The sequence below is a fragment of the Trachurus trachurus genome (assembly GCF_905171665.1).
Source record: "Trachurus trachurus genome assembly, chromosome: 12".
In the NCBI taxonomy this organism is placed as follows: domain Eukaryota; kingdom Metazoa; phylum Chordata; class Actinopteri; order Carangiformes; family Carangidae; genus Trachurus; species Trachurus trachurus.
In genome coordinates, this window is record NC_139908.1 from 12,468,236 (window position 1) to 12,489,552 (window position 21,317).

General features: G+C 45.0%; 1 protein-coding gene across 1 annotated transcript; it reads left to right on the top strand.

Annotated features, from left to right (window-relative positions):
• Positions 1-1,373: 1,373 nt before the first annotated feature.
• prag1 (PEAK1 related, kinase-activating pseudokinase 1) lies at positions 1,374-19,372 on the top strand. Its single transcript, XM_083983279.1, has 6 exons — positions 1,374-1,516; positions 5,477-5,815; positions 5,906-7,656; positions 13,979-14,121; positions 15,278-16,044; positions 17,817-19,372. Exons 2-6 carry the CDS (start codon positions 5,552-5,554, stop codon positions 18,975-18,977), a joined length of 4,086 nt encoding a protein of 1,361 aa, XP_083839405.1. The 5' UTR covers positions 1,374-1,516; positions 5,477-5,551; the 3' UTR covers positions 18,978-19,372.
• Positions 19,373-21,317: the final 1,945 nt, after the last annotated feature.

Genomic DNA, 21,317 nt, shown 5'->3' on the forward strand with positions numbered 1-21,317 from the left:
CAATGCAACAAACTCCTAATCCTCTTGAGAGGACCGTGACGCTCTCCAAATTCAACAGGTGGTCTTGTAAAAGATATCACTTTTCCAGGATCCAGTCTCTGCCGTGCCACTTCTGCTGATTGCCTCAGCTGGGCTATAAATCCTCGCATGAGGCTCAGGAAACTGGCAGGTTCTGTGTCCAATTAATTCATACGGACGGATGTCTCCTTCACAGGACGTATAGACTTGGACGTACGGGATGCTCGGAGCGGAGGAAAGGGCTACCTGAGATCTAGCGCTGTATTTTCTCTGCCACTTGCTCCATCCCTTCGAGGAATGTCTTTTTGGCGTCCTTGTTCCAAACTATAAATAAAACTAAGAGGACTTAAGAGCAGCACAAGACAAAATAGAGCAGGAGCTGAGAGTGATACAGTGGCTCTGTTTAAATAAGTCAAAAGGCCAACAGATGAAACCTTGTTTGACTGTTATTTCTCACTAAGACATCAGAGGACATGCTCAGTTAAAAGGTTAATCTCTACGGATGGCTGCCTTCATCCAGCACAGCGGCTGTGTTTGTCACTCTGTGAGCTTTGCTTCTCCTTTTGCTGCCTGTAATGGAAACCAGCAGGGGTCCGGCCTGGCTCAGCAGCAGTGGCAGTGTTTTTCTATCACTCTGTCGCCCCAGCCATGATGAACAGAGGCAGGAGCAGACCAGGGGGTAGCAGGGAGGGAAGGAGCAGTAAAAAAAAAAAAAAAAAAAAAAAGGAAAGGAAAGAAAAGAAAAAGAAAAACAGGCAAGTTATACATCAACCTTCTCCACAACTAAGGAACTCTGATCAAGACTGATTGCTTGCAGAATAAACCTGCACAGCCCGAGCCCAGTGTGTTCTTAACCAAGTGGTTTCTTTTTTTTCCTTTTTTCTAGGGAGAGCATGCATCCTTTGTAGCTTTAAGCTGTAACTCTAAACAAAAACTGAGGAACTGACAGTAGCATATTAACAAAAACAGTCATGTAGGCCTATAATAGGTCTGTGACATGTTGAAAGCAGGGCTGTGTAAACATCCTTATGACAGCTAGTAGGGACAAAAGCCTTAATGAAAATCTGTGTGAGTGTGGCTACCGGCCAGACTGCATGGTTGGTGAGGAGGAGCTCCTCCCACCTCCTTGTGCTCTCTCCCCATGCTTGCTGCAGAGGACTCCTGCTCCGCCTCAGCACTCCACCTCTGCACAGCACAACAACCACAGCAGCAGCAGCAACAGCAGCGGCAGCGGCAGCAGCAGCAGCAGCACGGAGGGAGGCAGCGGTAACGAGCCCGGCTGGAGCCCACAATCAGCAGCCTGCAGCAGCGGCTATACGCACACTCAGCCTCTCGGGTCCATTAACCTGTCGCATGCGGGATACGTGAAGACATAAGAGCTGGATATCGGCTCCTTTGGGGAAACAGAGGAGCAGTTAACGATACATTTTTGTTGTTAATATTTTTGTCTATTTTTTGGAGACCTTCTGTGTTGCCAGGGAAGAGAAAGTCCGAGCAGGTAAGCAGTCAGTCAGTCAGTCAGTCAGCAGCCAGTAGGTAACCCTGCGTGGTTACGCTGCCTTTTTTGGTGTTTGTTTTCCCTTTTCTCCTCCATAAACACCTGTATTACTGGTTTAGTGATACAGGTTGAGCCAAGTTGTAACAGCTGAAATGTCTGTCTGTGTGTTGTGTTACTGCAGGTGATAGAGACACTGCCATTTTGCCAGATTGTAGCCTACACATTACTAGCATGTTTCCTCTCCTATAGCCTACTACAAACCTTTATTGGACAGCAAGTGTTCAGACAAATCTTCAGTTTTATCAAGCAAAAAAAAAAAAGAAAAAAAAAAAGAGGCTCAAACCGAAACACGTGGGGGTGTTTGGTTTCTGCCGAATGTGTGCTCTTGTGTAAGTGTATAGTAAAACCTACACACAGAGCGTGTTTAGATGAAAGTTTTGAGATATTAGTCATAAGGGCACAAGTTTTGGCGGAAAGTCCTACCGAGTATCGGGGAAGCAGGTTGTGTGCTGCTGTACCCCCCCCCCCCCCCCCTCTTCCTCTCCCTCTCCCTCTCCCCTGACAGAGTGACTGACTGGCTGAATGAATGAATGGGCTGTGAGAGTGAGGCAGGCGTGACAAATGTTGCTGGTCAAAGAATTTGTATTCAAAGTGGATGACTACACAGTGACCTGACCTGCTTATCAGAGCGTGATGTGGACCATAGGTTGTCTAATAATTATTTCCATGGGCATTTCATTCAATTAAATCTCTGTGTGCTCTGTTGTTGTTTTTTTCTCTCTCTCTCTCTCTTTTTTGGCCTTGCATATTAATTTAGTAAAAAGCATCCAAGTGTTACAGTGAGGCTAGCATAATAGGCCTACATCACATAATAACCATCAGATGGCCAGTGCTTCATGAAGCTGTCCCACTTGTAGCATGTGCTGATGTGTTTAGGGCAGGAGGGGTGGAAGGGGGGTTGGGGGGGCGGTCACATGTATCATGCCTGCTCCTGCAGAAGGATTCAGATTTAATGCAGTTTTAGCAGCTGTTGAGTGTTGATAACAAACCCCCCCCCCCCCACACACACACACACACACACACACACCCGCAACCTTAAACATAATTACTTCTCCTGGTCACCATATCTGTGGGCTATTTACTTCCTAGCCAGGGCTATTTAAACTGTTGCCATCCGGTCTACCGGTGAGTCCTCCTGACTGCATTCTTCGATGTCTGCTTGCTCCAGCAGCAGCCCTGCAATTTCATCGTCCAGGCTGCTGTGATCAGATTCCCTCAGATAGATTAGCATGGTGGATTTTAATTCCTCAGTAAAAATTTGATGTGTTTTTGAGACATCTAGTGGCCAAATAACTGTGTTTATGTGCAAAGGTCATAGGGAAACCAGACTTGTGACTTCAAGGTTTGTTATGCCTTTATTAGATGACCCCAAAATCAAAAAATTCCACATCAGGCCAACATTCACCGTCAACACACTTTACCTTGTGCTCATCCTATTTTTCTGGCTCCCCCTGTCTCCTCACATGGTCATGAGATATTTTACATAGTCTGAGTTTTATATTGAAGGCAGGGCATGAATTTTGTCATATGGCTGAATTTCTGGTGGTTCTCCGTGTATGTGTGTGTTTTTACAAGAGGAAGTGAGAAATATTGGACCTTGAGCTTGAGAAGGTGTGGGGAATGTAGACAGCAGGGTCTATCTCTGTTCAAACAAGCAGGGCTGAACCTGTCAACAAAAGCTAGGATAACCTAAACCCAACGTTCAGTTTTGAGAAGGGAGAGCACAGAGCAGAAAAATGTTGGACATTTTCGGGTGAATCTCATGTCATGTCTTCCTCTCTTTTTGTTTTGGTCAGTGATTCACTGTAGGGAAAGTGCAACAGAAGAGACTAAACTGTCCCAGTTCAGGGACTACCCTGTCAGTTTGGCAACTTAATAAACTTCTCACACCAGTGCTCTGTCTGTCTATGCTTTGTTATTGTCCAGTCGTCCCAGAATACCCCCTAGACATGCTCTTGACAGGCAGTCAGTCTGTTCTCTTAAGCAACAGGACTAGTAGCCTAAAGACCTGTGTGTCTCTCATCAGTCATCACTTCATATGACTCATGCACGAGGCCATAAGATATTAGGCAAGGCTCAGTTTCCTCTGTTGTCGCAGGAACAGTTAAACAAACAGTGGGTGCTTTCCTGCCTAAACTGACTCAGACAGAACAAAGACGAATGTAAACATGCATTATCTTTGCCAACAGGAAAACTCCTCATTCCTATAGTTAACCTGGCTGGCGTTATCCTATACTGGAGTCATGAATTACCAGCAGTTGCAAGACAAGGATCAACACTCCCAATCTCATGTCCTGGTATTTTAAGTCAATAAAGGAATGTAAGATTTAGAAATCCAGAATAACTGTGGCTAAATGACTGTTTAATATAAAAGTAATGGTAAGGCAGCCTGAGTGCACATATAGACCCATTTTCATTGTCTTGGGGGAGTAATTGCTCATTCTCCTGCTTCCTCAGTTCTTCTTTTCCAGATAATGAGTCGAGGTAGTGAGCTAATGTTGCCGTGTGTCATTGTAGCACCTTGTTGGGAGGCAATTAAAGCTGTGTAAAGAACATAAAGAGGGACACCCAGATGCAAGGAAACAAATGATCCCTCTGAAATGTTGTTGATCTTCTCACTGTCAGCCCGGTTAAACAGGACACAAGAAAGGCAGAGGGAAGGAGGTGTGAGTGTGTGTGGGTCAGTTTGTTTGTGAGAGAAGGAGGACACACATGTGGAGTGTGTATATGTGTGTGTGTATGTGTGCAAGGGGGAGGGGAGGTTGTTGTGGGTGTGAGATTCACCCTGGTGAGACTTAAGACATTCCTGACATTCCGACCTCCGGGATGCTTGAGGCTCCTCCGTCTTCTTCTAGCGTGTCGGGGGCTGCAGAGGACTCTGGAGGGCTTTTATGTCACTAGGCTCACACCGGCAGGCCCTTTGGTTGAACAGAAACCACATACCCTCTAATTTAGGAGGCCATGGGAACAAGTAGCAGAGCACACACCGGCTGTTCTTAGGTTACATCCGCAGATGACACTTAAATCCTAACGGAGGTCTTCTATGAGCTCTGAGACACTTGACAGCTCGGAATCCTTCATCACTGCCTAGTTACAGTTAAAACTTTTTTATTTATATTATAACAATGTTTATTCCTGTTTTCAATTTTTTTTTAAAGGAAAGTAACTGTACAAGCCATACATATCAGAAAAATAATATTCTCACTGATTCCAATACCTCAAATCAGAGTATCTATCTAGTACAAATCAAATACCTAAACTCTCACTTTTTCCCCGATTAAAATGTATATACCCCATTATTTTTTGGGTTTTTTTTTAAGTATATTTTTTTGGCGTTTTTGCCTTTATTTGATAGCATAGTGAGATAGACAGGAAAGGGGGAGGCAGAGAGAGGGGGAATGACATGCAGGAAATGTCTGCCCGACGCGGGATTCGAACCGGGGACGCCTGCATTGAGGACTGTAGCCTCTACATGGGGCGGCCGCCTTAACCACTGCGCCACACACCGCCCCTAACCGTCACCAGCCCTCGGCGACTGGAACAGTAATGGAACCACTGAATTTTATCTGCCATTGGCAAAGAAGCTGTATTTGATGGGGGATTACTAATATCATGGTTGTAACTTAAATGATTTGAAGTTCAGTGTCAGGTTCAAGACAAAATTATGATTTGGAAATCAGAAATGGAGAAGATGAAATGATGGGATAGATGGCCTTTAGATTAATGTAATAGTTTTATGTAAAGATGGTCACAAAGACAAATAAGATTATTACAACCAACCCTGAGCAAAAAGCAATTATTTGCACTTCATTCTTATAACCATGTACCTCTTCTTTTTCTCTCCTTTGCATATTGCCTTGTGATCAACATCTTGTGATGCTGCGACCTTCTGCGTACCAGCCATGAGAGTTCATCCCATATCTCCAAGATCCTCCCACAACCACTTCTGACCAAACCTGATTTAGTAAACCGAAGATGTCAGCGTGCAGCGACTTTGCAGAACACGTGTGGAAACCCGGCTCTTGTAAGAACTGCTTCCACCCACTTAGTGCACACAAGACTGTCGGCAGACTGGATGGCAGCGTGCCAGCCGCTTGTTTGAAGAGCAGCCTGGGAGGCGATGAAGACGCTGGAGTAACAACACCTTCACCCTACAGCAAGCCAACCATCGCTGTCAAACCTACTATGATGAGCCTTGACACCAACGAGTCAACTGATGTCAACATGAACATAGAGCAGGTACATTTTTTAAATGACTTGATGAAGCAGTCCTTTCCTCCCATCTGTATGTATCCACTTTTAATGCGTATTCATGTCTTTGCTTGGCAGGAGAACACAAAGAGCCCGGTTCAGCGTTTGGACCTGAAGAAGCTCTTGGACCTGTCGTCTCTTTACATTGATAGTAATGGCTGCAACAAGGCCCACAGAGATGCGATTCTTCAGAGTCCTGAATCCAAGAAGGACTACAACAACTCCTTTTCATTTTCTCCCTTGTCCCCAAATATCCTGCCTAAAGACTCCATGATCATTGGCAATATCTTTGTCACCCAGGAAGAGGGTCGAGGTTCTCAGAGTTTAAAAAAGAATGCCAATGGAGACACCCGAAAGCAGCAGATTAGTACCGCCACCATCACAACCAAGAGCACTTATAACGGAGGTGGTGTGACTACCAAGGCAAACTATCAGGAAGCCCGTCAGGCATCAGTGGAGATGCCATCATCAATGGATACGGTCCCTTCCAGTCCTGCCACTGTTCATAGCAACGGTACAAGCAGTGGGAATACTGCTACTGTTGCGACTAAGACCTCCAGCACTTCTACCACTTTCCCCAGCACAGCCTTAAGTGTGGACACCACTAGACACAGTCCTCCACCAGCCCTCCACTCTGTCCCTGTCCTGTCAAAACAGACCAGCACATCAGACTCCTCTTGTTCTTATCGTAGCAGTACAGATTCACTTCCTGGGGCAGAAGGATCAGGAGGAAGACAAGTTAGGTCAGGGAGCCCCCAAAGTCCACCAGCCATGGGTAGCCCTCAGTCAGCCCCCCAATCTCCCAATGGCTCCGAACCCATTTATGCAGAGAGCACCAAGAAAAAGCGCAAGCCGCAAGGAAATGGAGTGCAATCCCATCCCAACTCCCCAAACCAGAGTAAGAGCTCATCCTGCTCCGAGCTTGAGCTCTCAGGAGAGAGTCAACGGGCCACCATCACTGTAATGGCAGCTCGCACAGAGGAGAACAACAGGACTTTCTACCTGAGCAGCCCAGATTCAGCCGTGAGCACCCAGTGCCATTTCAGCCCCACGGCACGCAAAGACCCCAGCAGTCCGGCCTTCCGCTGGCCCAGCCCCAGCCACAGTGCACCCTCCCTGACCATGGAGGCCTGCCTCACCCCTACTCTCAATCCCAAGCCTCAGTCTAGCCCACCTATCCCCCCAAAGAGGAGCACCCGCTCCCCAAAACTAGGCACCTCTAGCCTCTCACCATCCATGTCATCTCCAGTCCCTCTTCCTGAACTCCCCAGACTGGGCACCTCCAGTCTCTCACCGTCCGTCTCATCTCCCGTCCCTCTCCCTGAACTCCCCATGCTTTTCCTCGTCTCTGCTAGAGAGGGCCACTTCAAGGTCCATACAGAGCACCACAGTGCAGCATCTGAACGCTGGCACAAGCCCCACCACCACAGTTCTGGCTGGAACTGCTGTATTGAAGAGGAAGAGGAGGACGAGGAAAGAGAGCGGAAAGAGGGGGAGAAGAAGAAGCTCGCCGCCAACCCGGGGACAACCTCTCGGGTGACATGCCTGGTCAATGGTGCCGCTGTCTGGAAGGAGGCCAGGGACTGGAAGGCCCACAGCAACCCCCCTCCGATGACAGAGCCAGGCACGGCCCCCCCGGCTGCTCTCAACAATGGTGCCTGTCAGGGGAAGACTGAGGGCACCGGTGCAGAGGAGGAGGGCAAGCATAACGGGAGCATGCCGGCCAAGCAAACGTTGCATGGCGGCTCATCAGAGCTGCTGGCACCAGGGAAGGGACCTGCCAACAATGAGCCCAATCCACCGCCACCCCCACCTAAGAAACTGCACAGGTAAGAACGACAAAGAAGTTTTTGTTTCGCATATACACATTGAATTGTTACTCTGTGGTTAGGGTGCAACACGAGCAGTGAATCTGGGTAGAACTACATAAAATATATATATTTCAATTATTGATTTATCTTTTTCGGTTAATTGTGTTGTCAATTAAATGTCAGAAGTAATGGATTAGCAGCATCATGCTTGACAATTGGATCAATAGGGTATATCAATATATTGAAAGTGATATGGTTTAAATGTCAAGCAGTAAAAAATGTCTGTACAATTGGGACTTACATAATCAAGAAATTATTAATCATACACCACTGTCATTATTTGGATTCCCTCAGTTGAATTTTTTCAAGTAAATGTTTAATTTTAAATGTTTTATTTAGTTTAGTACAGGTAAAAGCATTTAGCGGTACAAATCTTGTCTTTATATGTATTTTCCTACCCTAACTGTTTATACCGTTTAAACCAAAATAAGGAAGAATCTTGAAGAAGAACTGGTGTTGAATATTGTTTACAATGATGTTAAACAATTTCTAATAGAGGTTTTATGGCACACTCGCATACACATACACACTTGCTGTGAGATGGATGTTCTGCATTCATCAAACTTGAACTTCCCATTATAGCACATATTTGCGTGCCTGTCCTCAGGTTTCCTACCTAATGACCTGCACTAGAATTAATGGCACTGTAATTCAGTCATGACACTGTGGTTTCATTATGTTACATAATTTAGCACTTACAAGACGCACTTAGTCTAAAAGCATAAATGCATTTTTGCTCTGTTGGGACAGTATAGGTATAATGCTGGTGCTGCTGAAGGAATGCAAGCTACAGTGCATTCCCTGTGACTGCACATACATGCAGCTTAACTGCAGGGATTTGTGTGCATCTTATTGTGCCTTCTCCTTTCATAGCATCATTATTCAGCCTTGAATCAGCCTCCATTCTTGCGCCTTGTGATCATTCAAACTGTTCAGGCATATCCCTCAATGCACGCCTTGTTCTATTCATGCTAGTAACGTGACTTTTTCAATTCTAATTAACACGCAAAATGGGTCTGTTAAATAGTCCCCTTCTGTGTCACGTTACTGTAAATTTGTTTTGGCTGCAGCTCAATAGACAGAACTGTAATAAAAAAAACAGTCCTTGTTCCAGTGATATCGTCATACAGCAGGCGTTCAGAAGCATCTTGGAGAGAGATAAGATTCATGTTTGCACTGTTGGCATGATTGTGCTTTAAATTCTTTGCCGTCCACATAGCTGCTGCATACTGCTTTTAATGTTTAGTAAATATTACATCACTTCCAGGATTTGCTCTGTGATGAATTTCATAGCATTTTCGAGAAGGCTTACACCATTATCGTGACCTATTCTCCACAAGGCTTCTAGCCTATATAGCCATTTATTGTCGGTAACATTTGCACACGTGCTTTAACCTGAGTCTGCAGGAGGCTAAGAATACACACTCTGTCTGAGTCAGCTAACCAAACTAGACGCAGAGAAGAGGCCTTGTGTTGCAGTTATTAGAACATCAAATGATCTCCTCAGAATAAACTTTGCTTTGTCTGTGGTGGCATGATGAGGTGTAAGACACGACTGTGACTTCCTCAAGACGAGCAGATGTTGTACCATCTTGTGGCGCTTGAGTAGGCAAAACCTAAGTGAGAGTGTTTTACTATCAAAAACACAGTTTGCTGATCACATTTCAAGGGCCCTTATGTTTGTGGTAATTCTAGTAAGGGCCCATCTCTCCTGTTATGACATTGCCGACATTCTGCACTGATAAAAATACACCTTGTTGGGACACATGTGGGAACACGCCTCAAAGCCAGTCAGCAACAGTTGTGGCTTTCTGGTGTTCCAAGTTTATCGGCGGGTTTAGTGTGTTTAATCAACAAGTGTCCCCAGGCACCAGGCATGTCCTGGAAACTCAATGGCAAAGTGTTGCAGGAAAAAAGAATGTAAATATGCTCGGCAAAGCAAACGAAACTTCACAGGAAGATTTATTTTTGTGTCTTTTGTGTGGAAAAGGAAAAAAAAAAAAAAAGCATGTGTACATGCACCCTGGGAAGCAGCGTTTTAATGTGCTGAATCATTTAAAAGCCACAGATGGTTCGAAAAATCTGCCTCCCAGAGCCTTTGATCACAGTGGAAACACCAAAAGCTCCCTTTTGTATTCTTTGTATCAGGTCAACCTACATATCATGTGATGGGTCAGCCACAGAGGCGTGCGTGTTCTGTGCACGTGTCTGTGTCTGTGTCATGAGTGTGTGAGTAAGTACTCTTTAACAGGGAAGGCGTGCGAACTGGTCAGTGAAGGTTGTCAAAGGGAGGGGCTTTAGTGAACAGATTGTTGCCCCTGGCAACTCCCAAACTGTCCCAGCCTGGCAGTCTGTAGCCACCAATAGAAGCAGAATTTATAGATCGGCCACGTGGATTCATCCCCATTGAGTTTTTCTTGGGTGTGAATTTCATTTTGCTCTCTAAACTACTGTTCCAAGACCATGGCGCCCCTCCCTCCACAGAGCCGTCCTGATCCCCTCTCTGCAGCACAACAGATAGCATCTTGTTGCCATCTGACAGACCTGAAGCTGCTCTAAAGTGAACTACTAGGTCAATATGGGGATATGGGTGCTTTAATTTCGCGCATCTAATGGGTGCTGTTGCTTTTCCTGCTGAGACAGACTTTAAATACACATATGACTTGTGTGGAACCAGGGTTGTGTTACTACACATGACGGGGCTTTAGAGAGCTGCCAGCCTGATCCAAGGGCATTTTGTGCCCGCCAGACCGACAAGGACCTCTGCCTCCCCAGCATGAGGTAGGCACCTGATGGAAACTTCTTCTTTTCTTACGTGTCCTCAGCGAGATTGACGAGACAGCTATCATTAGGGACGTGAAGTGAAATGGTGATGTTCTTGTTCACACAGGAAAGTGCGGTGCCAGAGTTTAAGTGTGTTTGAGAAAGATGGTAAAGAAAACCACAGTTCTGTAAATGGAGGCTTATTTTCACGCCCCTGTCAGCCAAAACCAAGAAGTGCCTCAGAGCGGTGCAGCGACAGTGGCATGTGGTCAACTTTCTGCTAATTCTGTATTTCCGCCACTGCTTCTGCTCTTCTACTGGTCTCTTACAATCCTTTTCTACTGTGATTATCTTATTCTTTCATTTTTTTAACCCATCCTGAGCCCAGATTAAACCCATGGTTTAAAAAAAGTGAAGAGGATGAGATGTGAGATAGATCATAGACAAAGTGTGTTAGGGAGAGAGGGGCAGCAAAAATTTAATTTGCAGAATTTGATATAATGCAAAAAAAAAAAAAGGGAAAAAAAAGAATGTGGGTTGCAATGAATAAGGGAAGGAGCTGGCAGTCAGAGGAAGATAACAAGGCAAAAGCTGGAGCAAGTTGGGAGAGATAAAAAAGAATTGGTGTCAAACATTAATGGATCTTTGGTTTATATGACTATATAGCCATGGTGACTATCCAACCAGTCTGGGAAAGAAACAATGGGCGTCTTTCTTCTCTGAGCTATAATGTAAGATATAGTGTCAGTTAACATGCACAAAAGAAGGCAATCCAGTGCAACAGCTATGTAATAGATAGTGACCTTTGTGAGTCATAATAGAAAAGGAACATCTATATATTTTTTTGTCCAATAGAACAAGAGAGCATTTAAATCAGTTTCCCTCCAAGTCATTGAATATGTGACATTTTAAATGTGACTGTGCTGTACATGTTACAGGTGTTCATCATAACACCTCCACCTTCTCTATCAGTATAATGTGAGTGGCCCTGACTTCCCAGCTGACCCCACCTCAGTGTAACAAAACTGTGAATAGGAATGTGTGGGGTGTAATCAGGTTACAGGGTTTTGTTTCATCACTTTAACGCTGCATAAGCAGCTCTGTTTCTGACTTCTCTTTGTGTAAAATAGCCCCGGAAAGCAAAAGTGTGTTTGTAAGCATTTTGCACACACAAAGGATGCAATCAGTGGACACGCAGCGCTGTGTCTCTAAGATGTCATCATTTACCACAGAGACGCCACAGAATAACAGTCAGGAAGTGAAACCTAGTTGTGTGAGCCCTGGTCCACAACAACAACAACACTTCAGTATAGTTTGTGTCTCACTTTACGCTGTCACGCTGCTATCTGTGGCTAGTTAGCTGTAACCCCAGTCTCATCCCTTTTTAAAAACCTTCCCCAAGCTCCTCTCTCACACAGCTTTATTAATACCACACACACACACACTTGGACACACACATGTCAAGATAGCATATGTGTCAACAGATACTGTGTGTTATTTACTGAAGCGTGATTGTTTACATTCTAAATCTGGGTTAGTGTCGTTGCCGGGGCTGATTGCAGAACACAAACCTCATCCGACAGGGTCACGGCGGTGATCACGATGTCTCACGTAGACATCATTTAATCTATTCTGCGGAAACAGGCAATCAAGGCGTTTATTAATAGATGTTTAGGCTAGAACCGGGCATTCCAAGAACTGTGATGATGAAAAACCTGATGCATGGTGCATTTTTGTGTGATGAGAACATGCATTTTATACTGAGCTAAAAATCAATCATCTTACCGCCAGGTTTTGCAGATAACCAAGCCATTAGCCAAGTAATCAATTAGCTGGTAAACAGATGTAATCTCAAATGTTTTGTAATCAATGAAGCTTTCAGTCTTGTCAGTAGTTTCTCTGTATGTGACAGTAAAACAACTGAATAATCTCAGGTTTCTGACTTGACCTTGGGCTCTGACGTTTTACAGACCAAACGATTAATCAATCATGTAAAAAAAAAAAAAAAAAGGATCAGGATTAATTGATAGGGGAAATATGCATTACTTTCAATGCATTATAAAGTGCAATCTTTTACATTCTCACACGCGTCCTAATCAGAGAAAAAGGTTCCTTTGCAGGCACTTAATCAGACGGCTCATTCAGCCACGTACACTCCCACCCCCCTCCACAGAACATTAAGCAATGGGATTCTTTCACCACAGAAAATCTCATGTTTTGGCCACAGATCTCAGATCTGTACCGAGACACTCACAGGTGCACACATGTACCCAGAGCCATAATCCCCGCACCCATTACCATTTCTCCTCTGCCTCAGCGTTTCCACTGCCTTTCATCACAGCTCTTTTGTCTGTAAAACGATAGCAGATCCTTTAGCTAACTGCCCAGAGAGAATACCTAACCCTTTGTCTCCCCCCTGTGCTCCTCCCCTTTCTCCTTTCTCCTCCTCATCTGTTTGTTCTGCTGATTTATGGTGGAATTGAAGTCAGGGGGCCAGCAGATAAATGGATAGAGGAGTCATTTTGTGATGGAGGAGAGGAAGGAGAGATGAAGGGATGGGATGGGACTGTGTTTCCCTGAGCCATTAGTGGGTATAATGAGACAAGTGAAAGGCTGTCACTCACACTAATTGGTCACCTTGATTAGATAGTCTCCTCATGCACAGTTTTCATTGGTATTGTAAGTGGCTGTCGCGGTCGACAGGCAAAAACTGAGAAGGAGGACGCAAAGCTCCTGTCTGGTGAAAGACAAGAAGTGAACAGTTTTTGATTAAAAGTGAGGTTATGTAACTCTAAAAGAAGAAATGAAACGCAGAATTAATGGAAAAATAAAAGCACCTCACAGGGGTTTTGGTGCTACAGCTTTACTCGTTCTCACAGCTGAGTGTGGCTAATGGTACCAAATATTCACAACACTGGAGTTATTTTGTTTGCTCTCTACTGTCACTTGATGCTTTGGGCTGAAGCAAGTTAAAATCTCATGCTTCTATGTCTCTCGCACTGACTCTGTTTCTGTCTCTTTAAAGCAACTTACTTTCGGGAAATCTTGGGAAATGGAAAAGAATCTAAAGTGCCATTATTAAGTATTTGCAACTTTTGGACAGTATCAGAAATAAGCAAAGCTGCCACATCTGTTGCTGATGTCATAAAGGGATTTAGAAAGGACTGTTTGTCTCAGTTGCAAATTTACACTGAACTGAGAAGTGCGTTTCTTTGACGAGGAAGTGAAACTACTCCCCAACAGTGCTTTGTTCGTCATTTAAAATGAAACGACACACTTGATCTTGTGAACTTATTAGTGTTACATAGTTCAGATAAGAAAACCTCGAGGGGAAGTGAAGCAGTTCCACATTTATAAACAGATGCACAAAGAAATATTCTACAGCTGCAGACAAACTACCGCAGGACACCGCGGTACACAGCGGTACACGGGCAGACAGCAATGCAAGACGCAGAAACAATGTACGCAAAGTATGCCTCGACACTTACACTGTGTCTGTGGTTTTCTTATTTCACAGAGTATCGAGTAAGATGAGCGGCAGCAACATGGAGCTGGACCGCTGCAGCCAACAGGGTTCAGCAGAGAGCACCACTTCTCCATGGGGCCTGAGCAGTGCCAGCCTACCCACCGCCTCAACTGACAACCTGACTGCTGACGCCGGTAAGTGCTGCTTCATATTTTAGCCAGTTTTATTAAAGTATCTGAGGTAGATATGATATAAATGTTATCTTGTCGGTTGCGATACCAAGGTGTTGATTTGATCTAATGACCAATTTATACGGGTCACCAGGGGAAGTCCATGGACAGAGAGAGTGTTGCTGTTTAGATACTGTTTTACGATGAAGATTGTATTGTACTTTGTCCAGGCTGAAACTGAGCAACAACACTAAAAAGAGAACATGCTGCACGTTTTTATTGCAGCTTATCTGTGCTTTATTTTTCCCTCCACTGCCCATATACAGCGCAAATAGTGTTGACCTGTTGCTGGTTTCCTTCTTCGATGTGGCTCAGAATGAATGGCATCTGTCCTTGGTTTTGAAATTGTCATCCTTAACGTATCAGCTTAAAACCTCTGTGACGCTCAGGCGCTTGTAATTGCTGTAACTTCCTGGGCAACGTCGTTTGAAGAGATAATTATGGAGTATGATAACGAGGGAAAAAGGGCTTGGCTACATCCTACAGTGTACTTTTTTTTTTTGCTGCTGTCTTCAACCCCCCCCCCCTCCTCTGTGAAAGGCGGTTATTGAAGACTGCACCGCACAATTATCTCAGTATCTGTCTCCTCGAGTGTAATGTGGAGTTCCAACTTTAAGTCTTTAATTGAAAAATGGATTATAATTGGATGGAAGATGTTTTGAGTGTCAGCTTGAATCCTGGATTGTGGAAATTTCCAGCTCTTTTGAGGAAACGAGGTATGTGTGTGTACGTACCGAGGCTGAGCAGTAGGTAGTGGCAGAAGGGGAGTAGTAAATAAATCAAATTCACAGCTGTCAGCCAGGAATATGGAATGTGGTCTATGCTGTGCTGTTCAGGTATGACAAACACGGGGTATATTGTGTGAGTCCACAAAGGCTGTTGGGGTTTCTGTTTTCCAAATTTCTGTGTCTATTGTTTTTTTGTTTTTTTAAACAATATGAAATGTTTTTGCTGTTTCACATCAGTCTCTTTTTTGTGTGATCTTGTCAACTGCTGAATTTCCCTCCTACTCATCTGAGGATACTCAAAGTACTCAGAAAGTTTGTTGTTGCTTCTTCTATTTTCAGTGATCGATTTGCAGACTTGCTGATTGAGTTATTTTCCTTTCCTCTCTTCATAGATTCTCGAGATGCTACGCGAATGTCTTGTTCCTCTCCATTCTCCAGAAGTCCAGTGGTCTCAGCTCCGGGGTCTCCTCACCCGCCCTCCCTCAACAGCTTCAGTAACCAGCCGCCACCGCTCCCGGAGAAGAAAATGGTCAACCGCACCGTGTCGGCTCCCGATAGCACCAATGGGAAACCCTTTGTCCGAGCCTACCCTCGCCTCCCGTTCACCGGCTCGGAGAGTAATGTGTGTCGACCTGCCGACGTCGGCTCCCGCTCCAGTTTACCGTCCAGCCCCGTAGACCCTCGGCCCATTTTCTCCTCCAACGATTCCCTGGAGCGTTGTCACGCCCCGCTAGGCCGACCCTTGAGGTCCCGGACCCTGGATGAGCCGTTGAAGACTCACGGGCGTCTGGGTGTGCACTGTCGAAGCAGCATCACCTGCTCCTCTTCTCCTCAGCTCAGCGCGCCTTTCTCCGCCTCAGATCAAGGCCCGGCGCCAAATCTGGGCTCCAGCTTGCAGCTCCAGACCCTCCTGAGTAACATCGACAGCAGAGAGGGGGTGTACTCCAAACTGGGGGGCCTGTATGCTGAGTCTCTTCGACGCTTGGCTCTAAAATGTGAAGATCACTTCACCCGCTCCCAGAAGAACCCGCTGAGGTTCGAGGAAAGCAACTGGTCTCTGTTCAGGCTCACATCCAACAAGCCAAGCTGCAACGCAGGAGATGCTGTGTACTACTCTGCTGCCTGCGCGTCTGACCCCAGCAACTCCTACGCTGTCAAGGTAATCTCTACAATGCTGTCTCTGATTTGTTGTTCCTTTTTTCTCCCATAAATTTCTGCAAAACTTCAAACTGATCCCCTGTAAAAAGAAAAAAAAAAGACTTTGCATGCATGACTTGCTGCATAGAAGCATTTTTGTGGAACTGTTTTTGTCACTGCTAACCCTGGTGACAAATACATTGTGTTGGCTGTGACTGCTTCACAATAGAAGCTACTGGAACAATTTTAATGTGGAGCAGCAGCAGTAGGAAATGCTTGGGTGGCATTGATTAACTGAACACAGCTCTGGTACAAAGAGAGTGAACAATAAAGCTGCTTTAACTGAGATGAAATTAAAAACAGCAACACTGGATTACACTCGGGCGTTATTTCCTGAAAATACACAATGACTCCAGATTCAATCACAAGTTCACAACCAATGAAAAATAATAGACAGAGAAGTAATAATGTAAATACCTCAAATGGCTATTGTCGAAAAACAAACAAACAAACATACAGGGTTTGACTCTTTGTGAAACAGAATTATAGATTAATATCTATGTATCATCACCACTTGATAGATTTCTAGGAAGTTATTGAATAATCTGATGTTGAGTTGCTGGTATTTGAACCCTACTCTTATTTCATGGATGCTCCTGACTGAATATTGAGTACAGGACACTTAGTACAACATAAGTGTAAACAAGCATGGATCTGTGGTCGGTGGCAGTGACGAGTGTGTTAAGTCTCTGCGGTCAGAGCAGCTCAGGATCATCTCCACTGCTGTTTTTAAGGAATCATTTGCACAGTGGGTGTTTTCAACTGTTCTTTTAAGCAGGGATTTGACAGTTAGAGGATAGAGTGAGGAGATTAAAGAACCGGGCGGTGGTCTTTGGTGGTTTGTTTGTTCTTGGGCTACAGATGGGATGGTCCCCCACTACAACACCAACGGTTCAGGCCATGTAGTGTAAACAGCCACTGAGAAAAGAAGGGTGTGGATTCAGCCTGGTTGACCTTTGTTCCCAAAGTCATTAGTGGTATAAAAAAAAAACTGCTTCCATTTGTACAGTATGTGTTGTACCACAGCCTGGGTGCCCACACTCTTGCTTAATGTCTCTAGGCCCAATTAATCTTTAGATTCCAGGCAGGATTTACAGTAAGACAAACCCCTGTTGTCAAGGCCAACACACACAAACTAATACACACAATGTGGTGTAATACTTCTGTCTGTTATATAATCTGAAGCCAGCACTGATTAGAGTTATATACACTGAAACTTTAACCTCATGAAACAAGAATTTAGTCCAGTTAATCACAAAGAAGAGATTATTCTGTATTTATTCAACTGACCCCAAGACTCATTGAGGACATGGAGACATTTACAATTTTATTTCAGACTCCTGATTTATGTAGGTTAGTTTGGTCAGTGTTATTCACTAGTCTTTGTAGATTATGGGGAAACTGGGGCACCTAGAGGCTGAAGTGGTCCCCTCTAACACCGAGCCCAGTCCTGGAATCACCCAGTGGGTTTAAAATACAGCTTTTTAAAAAGCTTTTCAGTCGGGAATTAGGTTTAAATCTGCACCAAGGACACTGGTTTCACTTGAATTAGAGCAGGAACTGATTTGGCATTGACCTTAGAACTTCACTAACAAGCATTCCTTTCTTATGTTCCTTGGCTCCCCTCCCTTTCCGTCTCTGTGTGGAATTCCTCTCTCCCCCCACCTCTCTGTCTCTTTCTTCTCTTTCCCTCATCCCGTCCTCCCACTGCCCTTTGTGTTTATACCTCGCCAGATCTGCAAGAGTCCATCCATGGAGGCCAAACAGGGCCATCTCTACGGCCTGTCGGTGCAGCAGAGCATGCCTCCCCACTTCAACCTGCAGCAGGACTGTGGACACTTTCTCGCCTGTGTCCCCCAGAGCATGTTGCCCTCTGATGAGGTCTCTCTGCGCAGCACACCTGCCACGTCGCTGCCTCAGCCCGCCACGTCCGCACCGAGCCAACAGGCTGACCGAGAGCGAGTGGTGGTCATCACCTCCGAGATCCCTAAGCAGACAGCGGCTGACTTTGTCCGGGAGTGGGAGGCGTTCCATAAAACTCAGCCAGAGGTGTACGAGCGCCGCATCTGCTTCCTCCTCCTGCAGCTCTGCAACGGCCTGGAGCACTTGAAGGAGCACGGAGTCACGCACCGCGACCTCTGCCTCGAGAACTTGTTGTTGGTGCCTCATCACCGCAGGCCCTCCCAGTTCCCCCAACAGACCAACAGCGACAACGGCACCAGTAACGGGTCGAGCGGCGGAGACAATCAGCGCCACCTTCCCCGGCTCCTCATCAGTAACTTTGCCAAGGCCAAGCGTCGCTCCTCCGAGGACGCGGCCTCCACCCACGTGGACCCTCGCACCAAACGTGACCACGCCAGGCTGGCGCCCGAAATCGTCTCAGCAGCCCAGTACCGAAAATTCGACGAGTTCCAGACGGGCATCTTGATCTATGAGCTCCTCCATCAACCCAACCCATTCGAGGTGAGTCCAGCACTTAAGGAACAAGACTACCGCTGTGAGGAACTGCCCCCCATCCCCTCGGTCTCCCTTTACTCGATCGGCCTCCAGAGGTTGGCGCAGCTCCTTCTCCAGCCCGACCCCATCAAACGAATCCACATCCAGGAGGCCAAGCGTATACTTCAGAGCCTGCTCTGGGGTCCCAGGAAGGACCTGATGGAGCAGCAGCTGGAGAGACACGGACACGGAGGAGGCTTTGTCGACGGATCCCGACACGAGGGGCTCCTCAACTGGCTGGATGTGAAACGAGCCCTGCTGATGATGAAGTTCGCCGAGCGCTCGCTGGAGCCCGAGAGGAACGCGGAGCTGGAGGACTGGCTGTGCTGTCAGTACTTTTCCTCGGCTCACCCCCTGTCTCTCTGCCATACCGCGGAACTGCTGTACTCACTAAAGTAATGGCTCACTTTAGGGTTGAAAGTGTGTGTAAGTGGAGCCAAAGTTATGCGTGAATTTGCGAATGTGTGTATGAGAAAGACCAATAATGCTAAAAATGTCTAGACACTATGGATGGGTCCAGACAGTGTGATCCTTTGGAGATACTGTGAAACCTGCCCACCGGTTTGCGCTACTGCTAACATGCATGAGAGCCATGCATCAACCTAGCCGTCCACTCTGACCCATTCACTCCAACAGTATCCCACCACAGACTTGTGAGCCTAACGAAGAAATGACTTGAAAACCCAGCCACACACAGTCATAGACGTACGGACAAAATCACTAAAACCTTCACCTACAGACTAGAATCGCTTCATGCTGATACATCCATCAGTAAAAAAAAAAAAAAGGACAAATATGGACAGTATTCATAATTCTGTAATCCACTTACCAAAGTTTCATGTTTGACACTGTATTTTGTGTATTTATTGAGACATTTTACCACTGAAAACAGGCTAATAATAATGTCAGCCAGCTTTGCAAAGTAATGCTGTGATTAGTCTTAATGTGCAGCTAACTTTTAATTTGCCTGATATTTTAATAAAAACAAAATGAGGCCAGTAGCAGACTTGCAGTGTTGCACCTTCTCCATCTTATGTTTATTCATGGGCACATCGTGCTGCACTGTGGAAACAACACAAATGTGTTTTTATAACCAACTCCGCAGGATGACGCCTGGTCCTCTCTGTGTTGGACTGATGGAGGCAGCCTCCCCTGAATGTGTGTTATCACAGGCCTTGTTAGACAGCACTGCATAATGAATAGGCTCAGTATAAATTAATAATAATCCATACTGTCTAACACAACTCAACGTGGATTGGATTGAACAAAAACAATTTTCAACATTAGCGATTTCTCCCACTGAATGGACGAGGCCCAATTCTTCCTTCGTGCTTACTTTTTTTAGTATATTTAAATGTTTTAACATTTGTCACAGTGCCTTTTGTTCTTTGTATGTTACAGTGACTCGGAAGCCAAATGTAAATATTTCTGATCATCTGTCCTCGGTGAAACTGGACTTTCACAGAATGTTCTAGAAACAACTTTGTACAGTTATTTGTAGATGATATTAGAAAAATAAATGAGCCCAAGCAGGTCTTAAAAAGCCATGAATATGAGCAGCAGTTGAAAAATATTTATGATATAATTTGTTATCCTGTAGTAGTCACTGGAATCCCTGTGTTTATTTTCAGATGTGGACTATCAAATGATGTTTCTTTGTTTTGTTTCCCGGCACAGCAGTGGCTTTGCCTGTTTTTTTTTTCTTCTCTTATGTTCTGTGTAGGCTACAGAGGAAGCTTCAATTTACGATCTTTTTATCTCCAATACAGAATTTTTTCCTAATAAAGTCCAGAGATACCAGAATTAAACCACCTGCATGCAGGTTTTAGTCCATGACAGATGTTTCTAATGTTGAAGAGGAAAAAAAAAAACGTCTGATCTCACAGCTAATACATTGATTTGAATTATTTTGCGTGTGCCTCACTTATTTGCATCTATCAATAAACTGTGCATATATTTTCCCACAGTATTACTCAGTGTTTTTGATCCTTTCTTTGTATGCTTCCATTTGATTGATTGAGCTATTAATATTAGATTGATTGAGCTATTAATGTTATGGTGGAATTAAAAGCTTCCAGTGCTAATGAGCCTCTACAGATCTACACAATCAAGTATTTTTGGGAGCTTTTAGGCCTTTAATCGACAGGAAAGCTATAGAGAGAGAGACAGGAAATGGGGAGGAACGACATGCAGCAAAGGGCCACCGGTGGAATCGAACCGCTGCGGCAAGGACTCTAGCCTCTGCGTATGGGGTAAAATTCATTTTCCTCTTATGTCGTTCCTACACATTCAGGTGTAGAGAGATAAGAGGAAGCTGGGGCCCGGCCACAGAACAGTGCCCATGTTTTGTGACAGAGGAAGCGTACAGCTGCATATAAAATAACCAGTTCTTTGTTGTGCGTCTTGTCTTTATTTTCTGGCTTAGAATTTCTATTCCTCTAAAGTACATTATGCAAGACTGTGGCGTCTATTGTAATGGCAGAATGAAAAACTTTAACCCCCGTAAGAAATAGTGAAATTTTGCCTCTAGCATCAGGCAACACTAGACATCCCTTTTGTCTAGTGGTCCTGCTGTTAGGTGAAGCATGAAACACAATTTATGGCAGTAACTCAGGTGACTTTTCATGTGAGGTAGAATTATTATTTTTTGACATGGTTTATCCATAAGATGTGAGGGAGGAAATATTAACAGGTGTGAGTTAAAGGCCAGAGAGAGAGCCCCGAAACTTCAATCAAGCC

Coding starts and splice junctions, on each gene's coding strand:
- prag1 (XM_083983279.1), top strand. CDS start 5,552: ATGTCAGCGTGCAGCGACTTTGCAGAACACGTGTGGAAACCCGGCTCT. Junction 5,816..5,905: donor TCAACATGAACATAGAGCAG/GTACATTTTTTA, acceptor TTTGCTTGGCAG/GAGAACACAAAGAGCCCGGT. Junction 7,657..13,978: donor CCACCTAAGAAACTGCACAG/GTAAGAACGACA, acceptor CTTATTTCACAG/AGTATCGAGTAAGATGAGCG.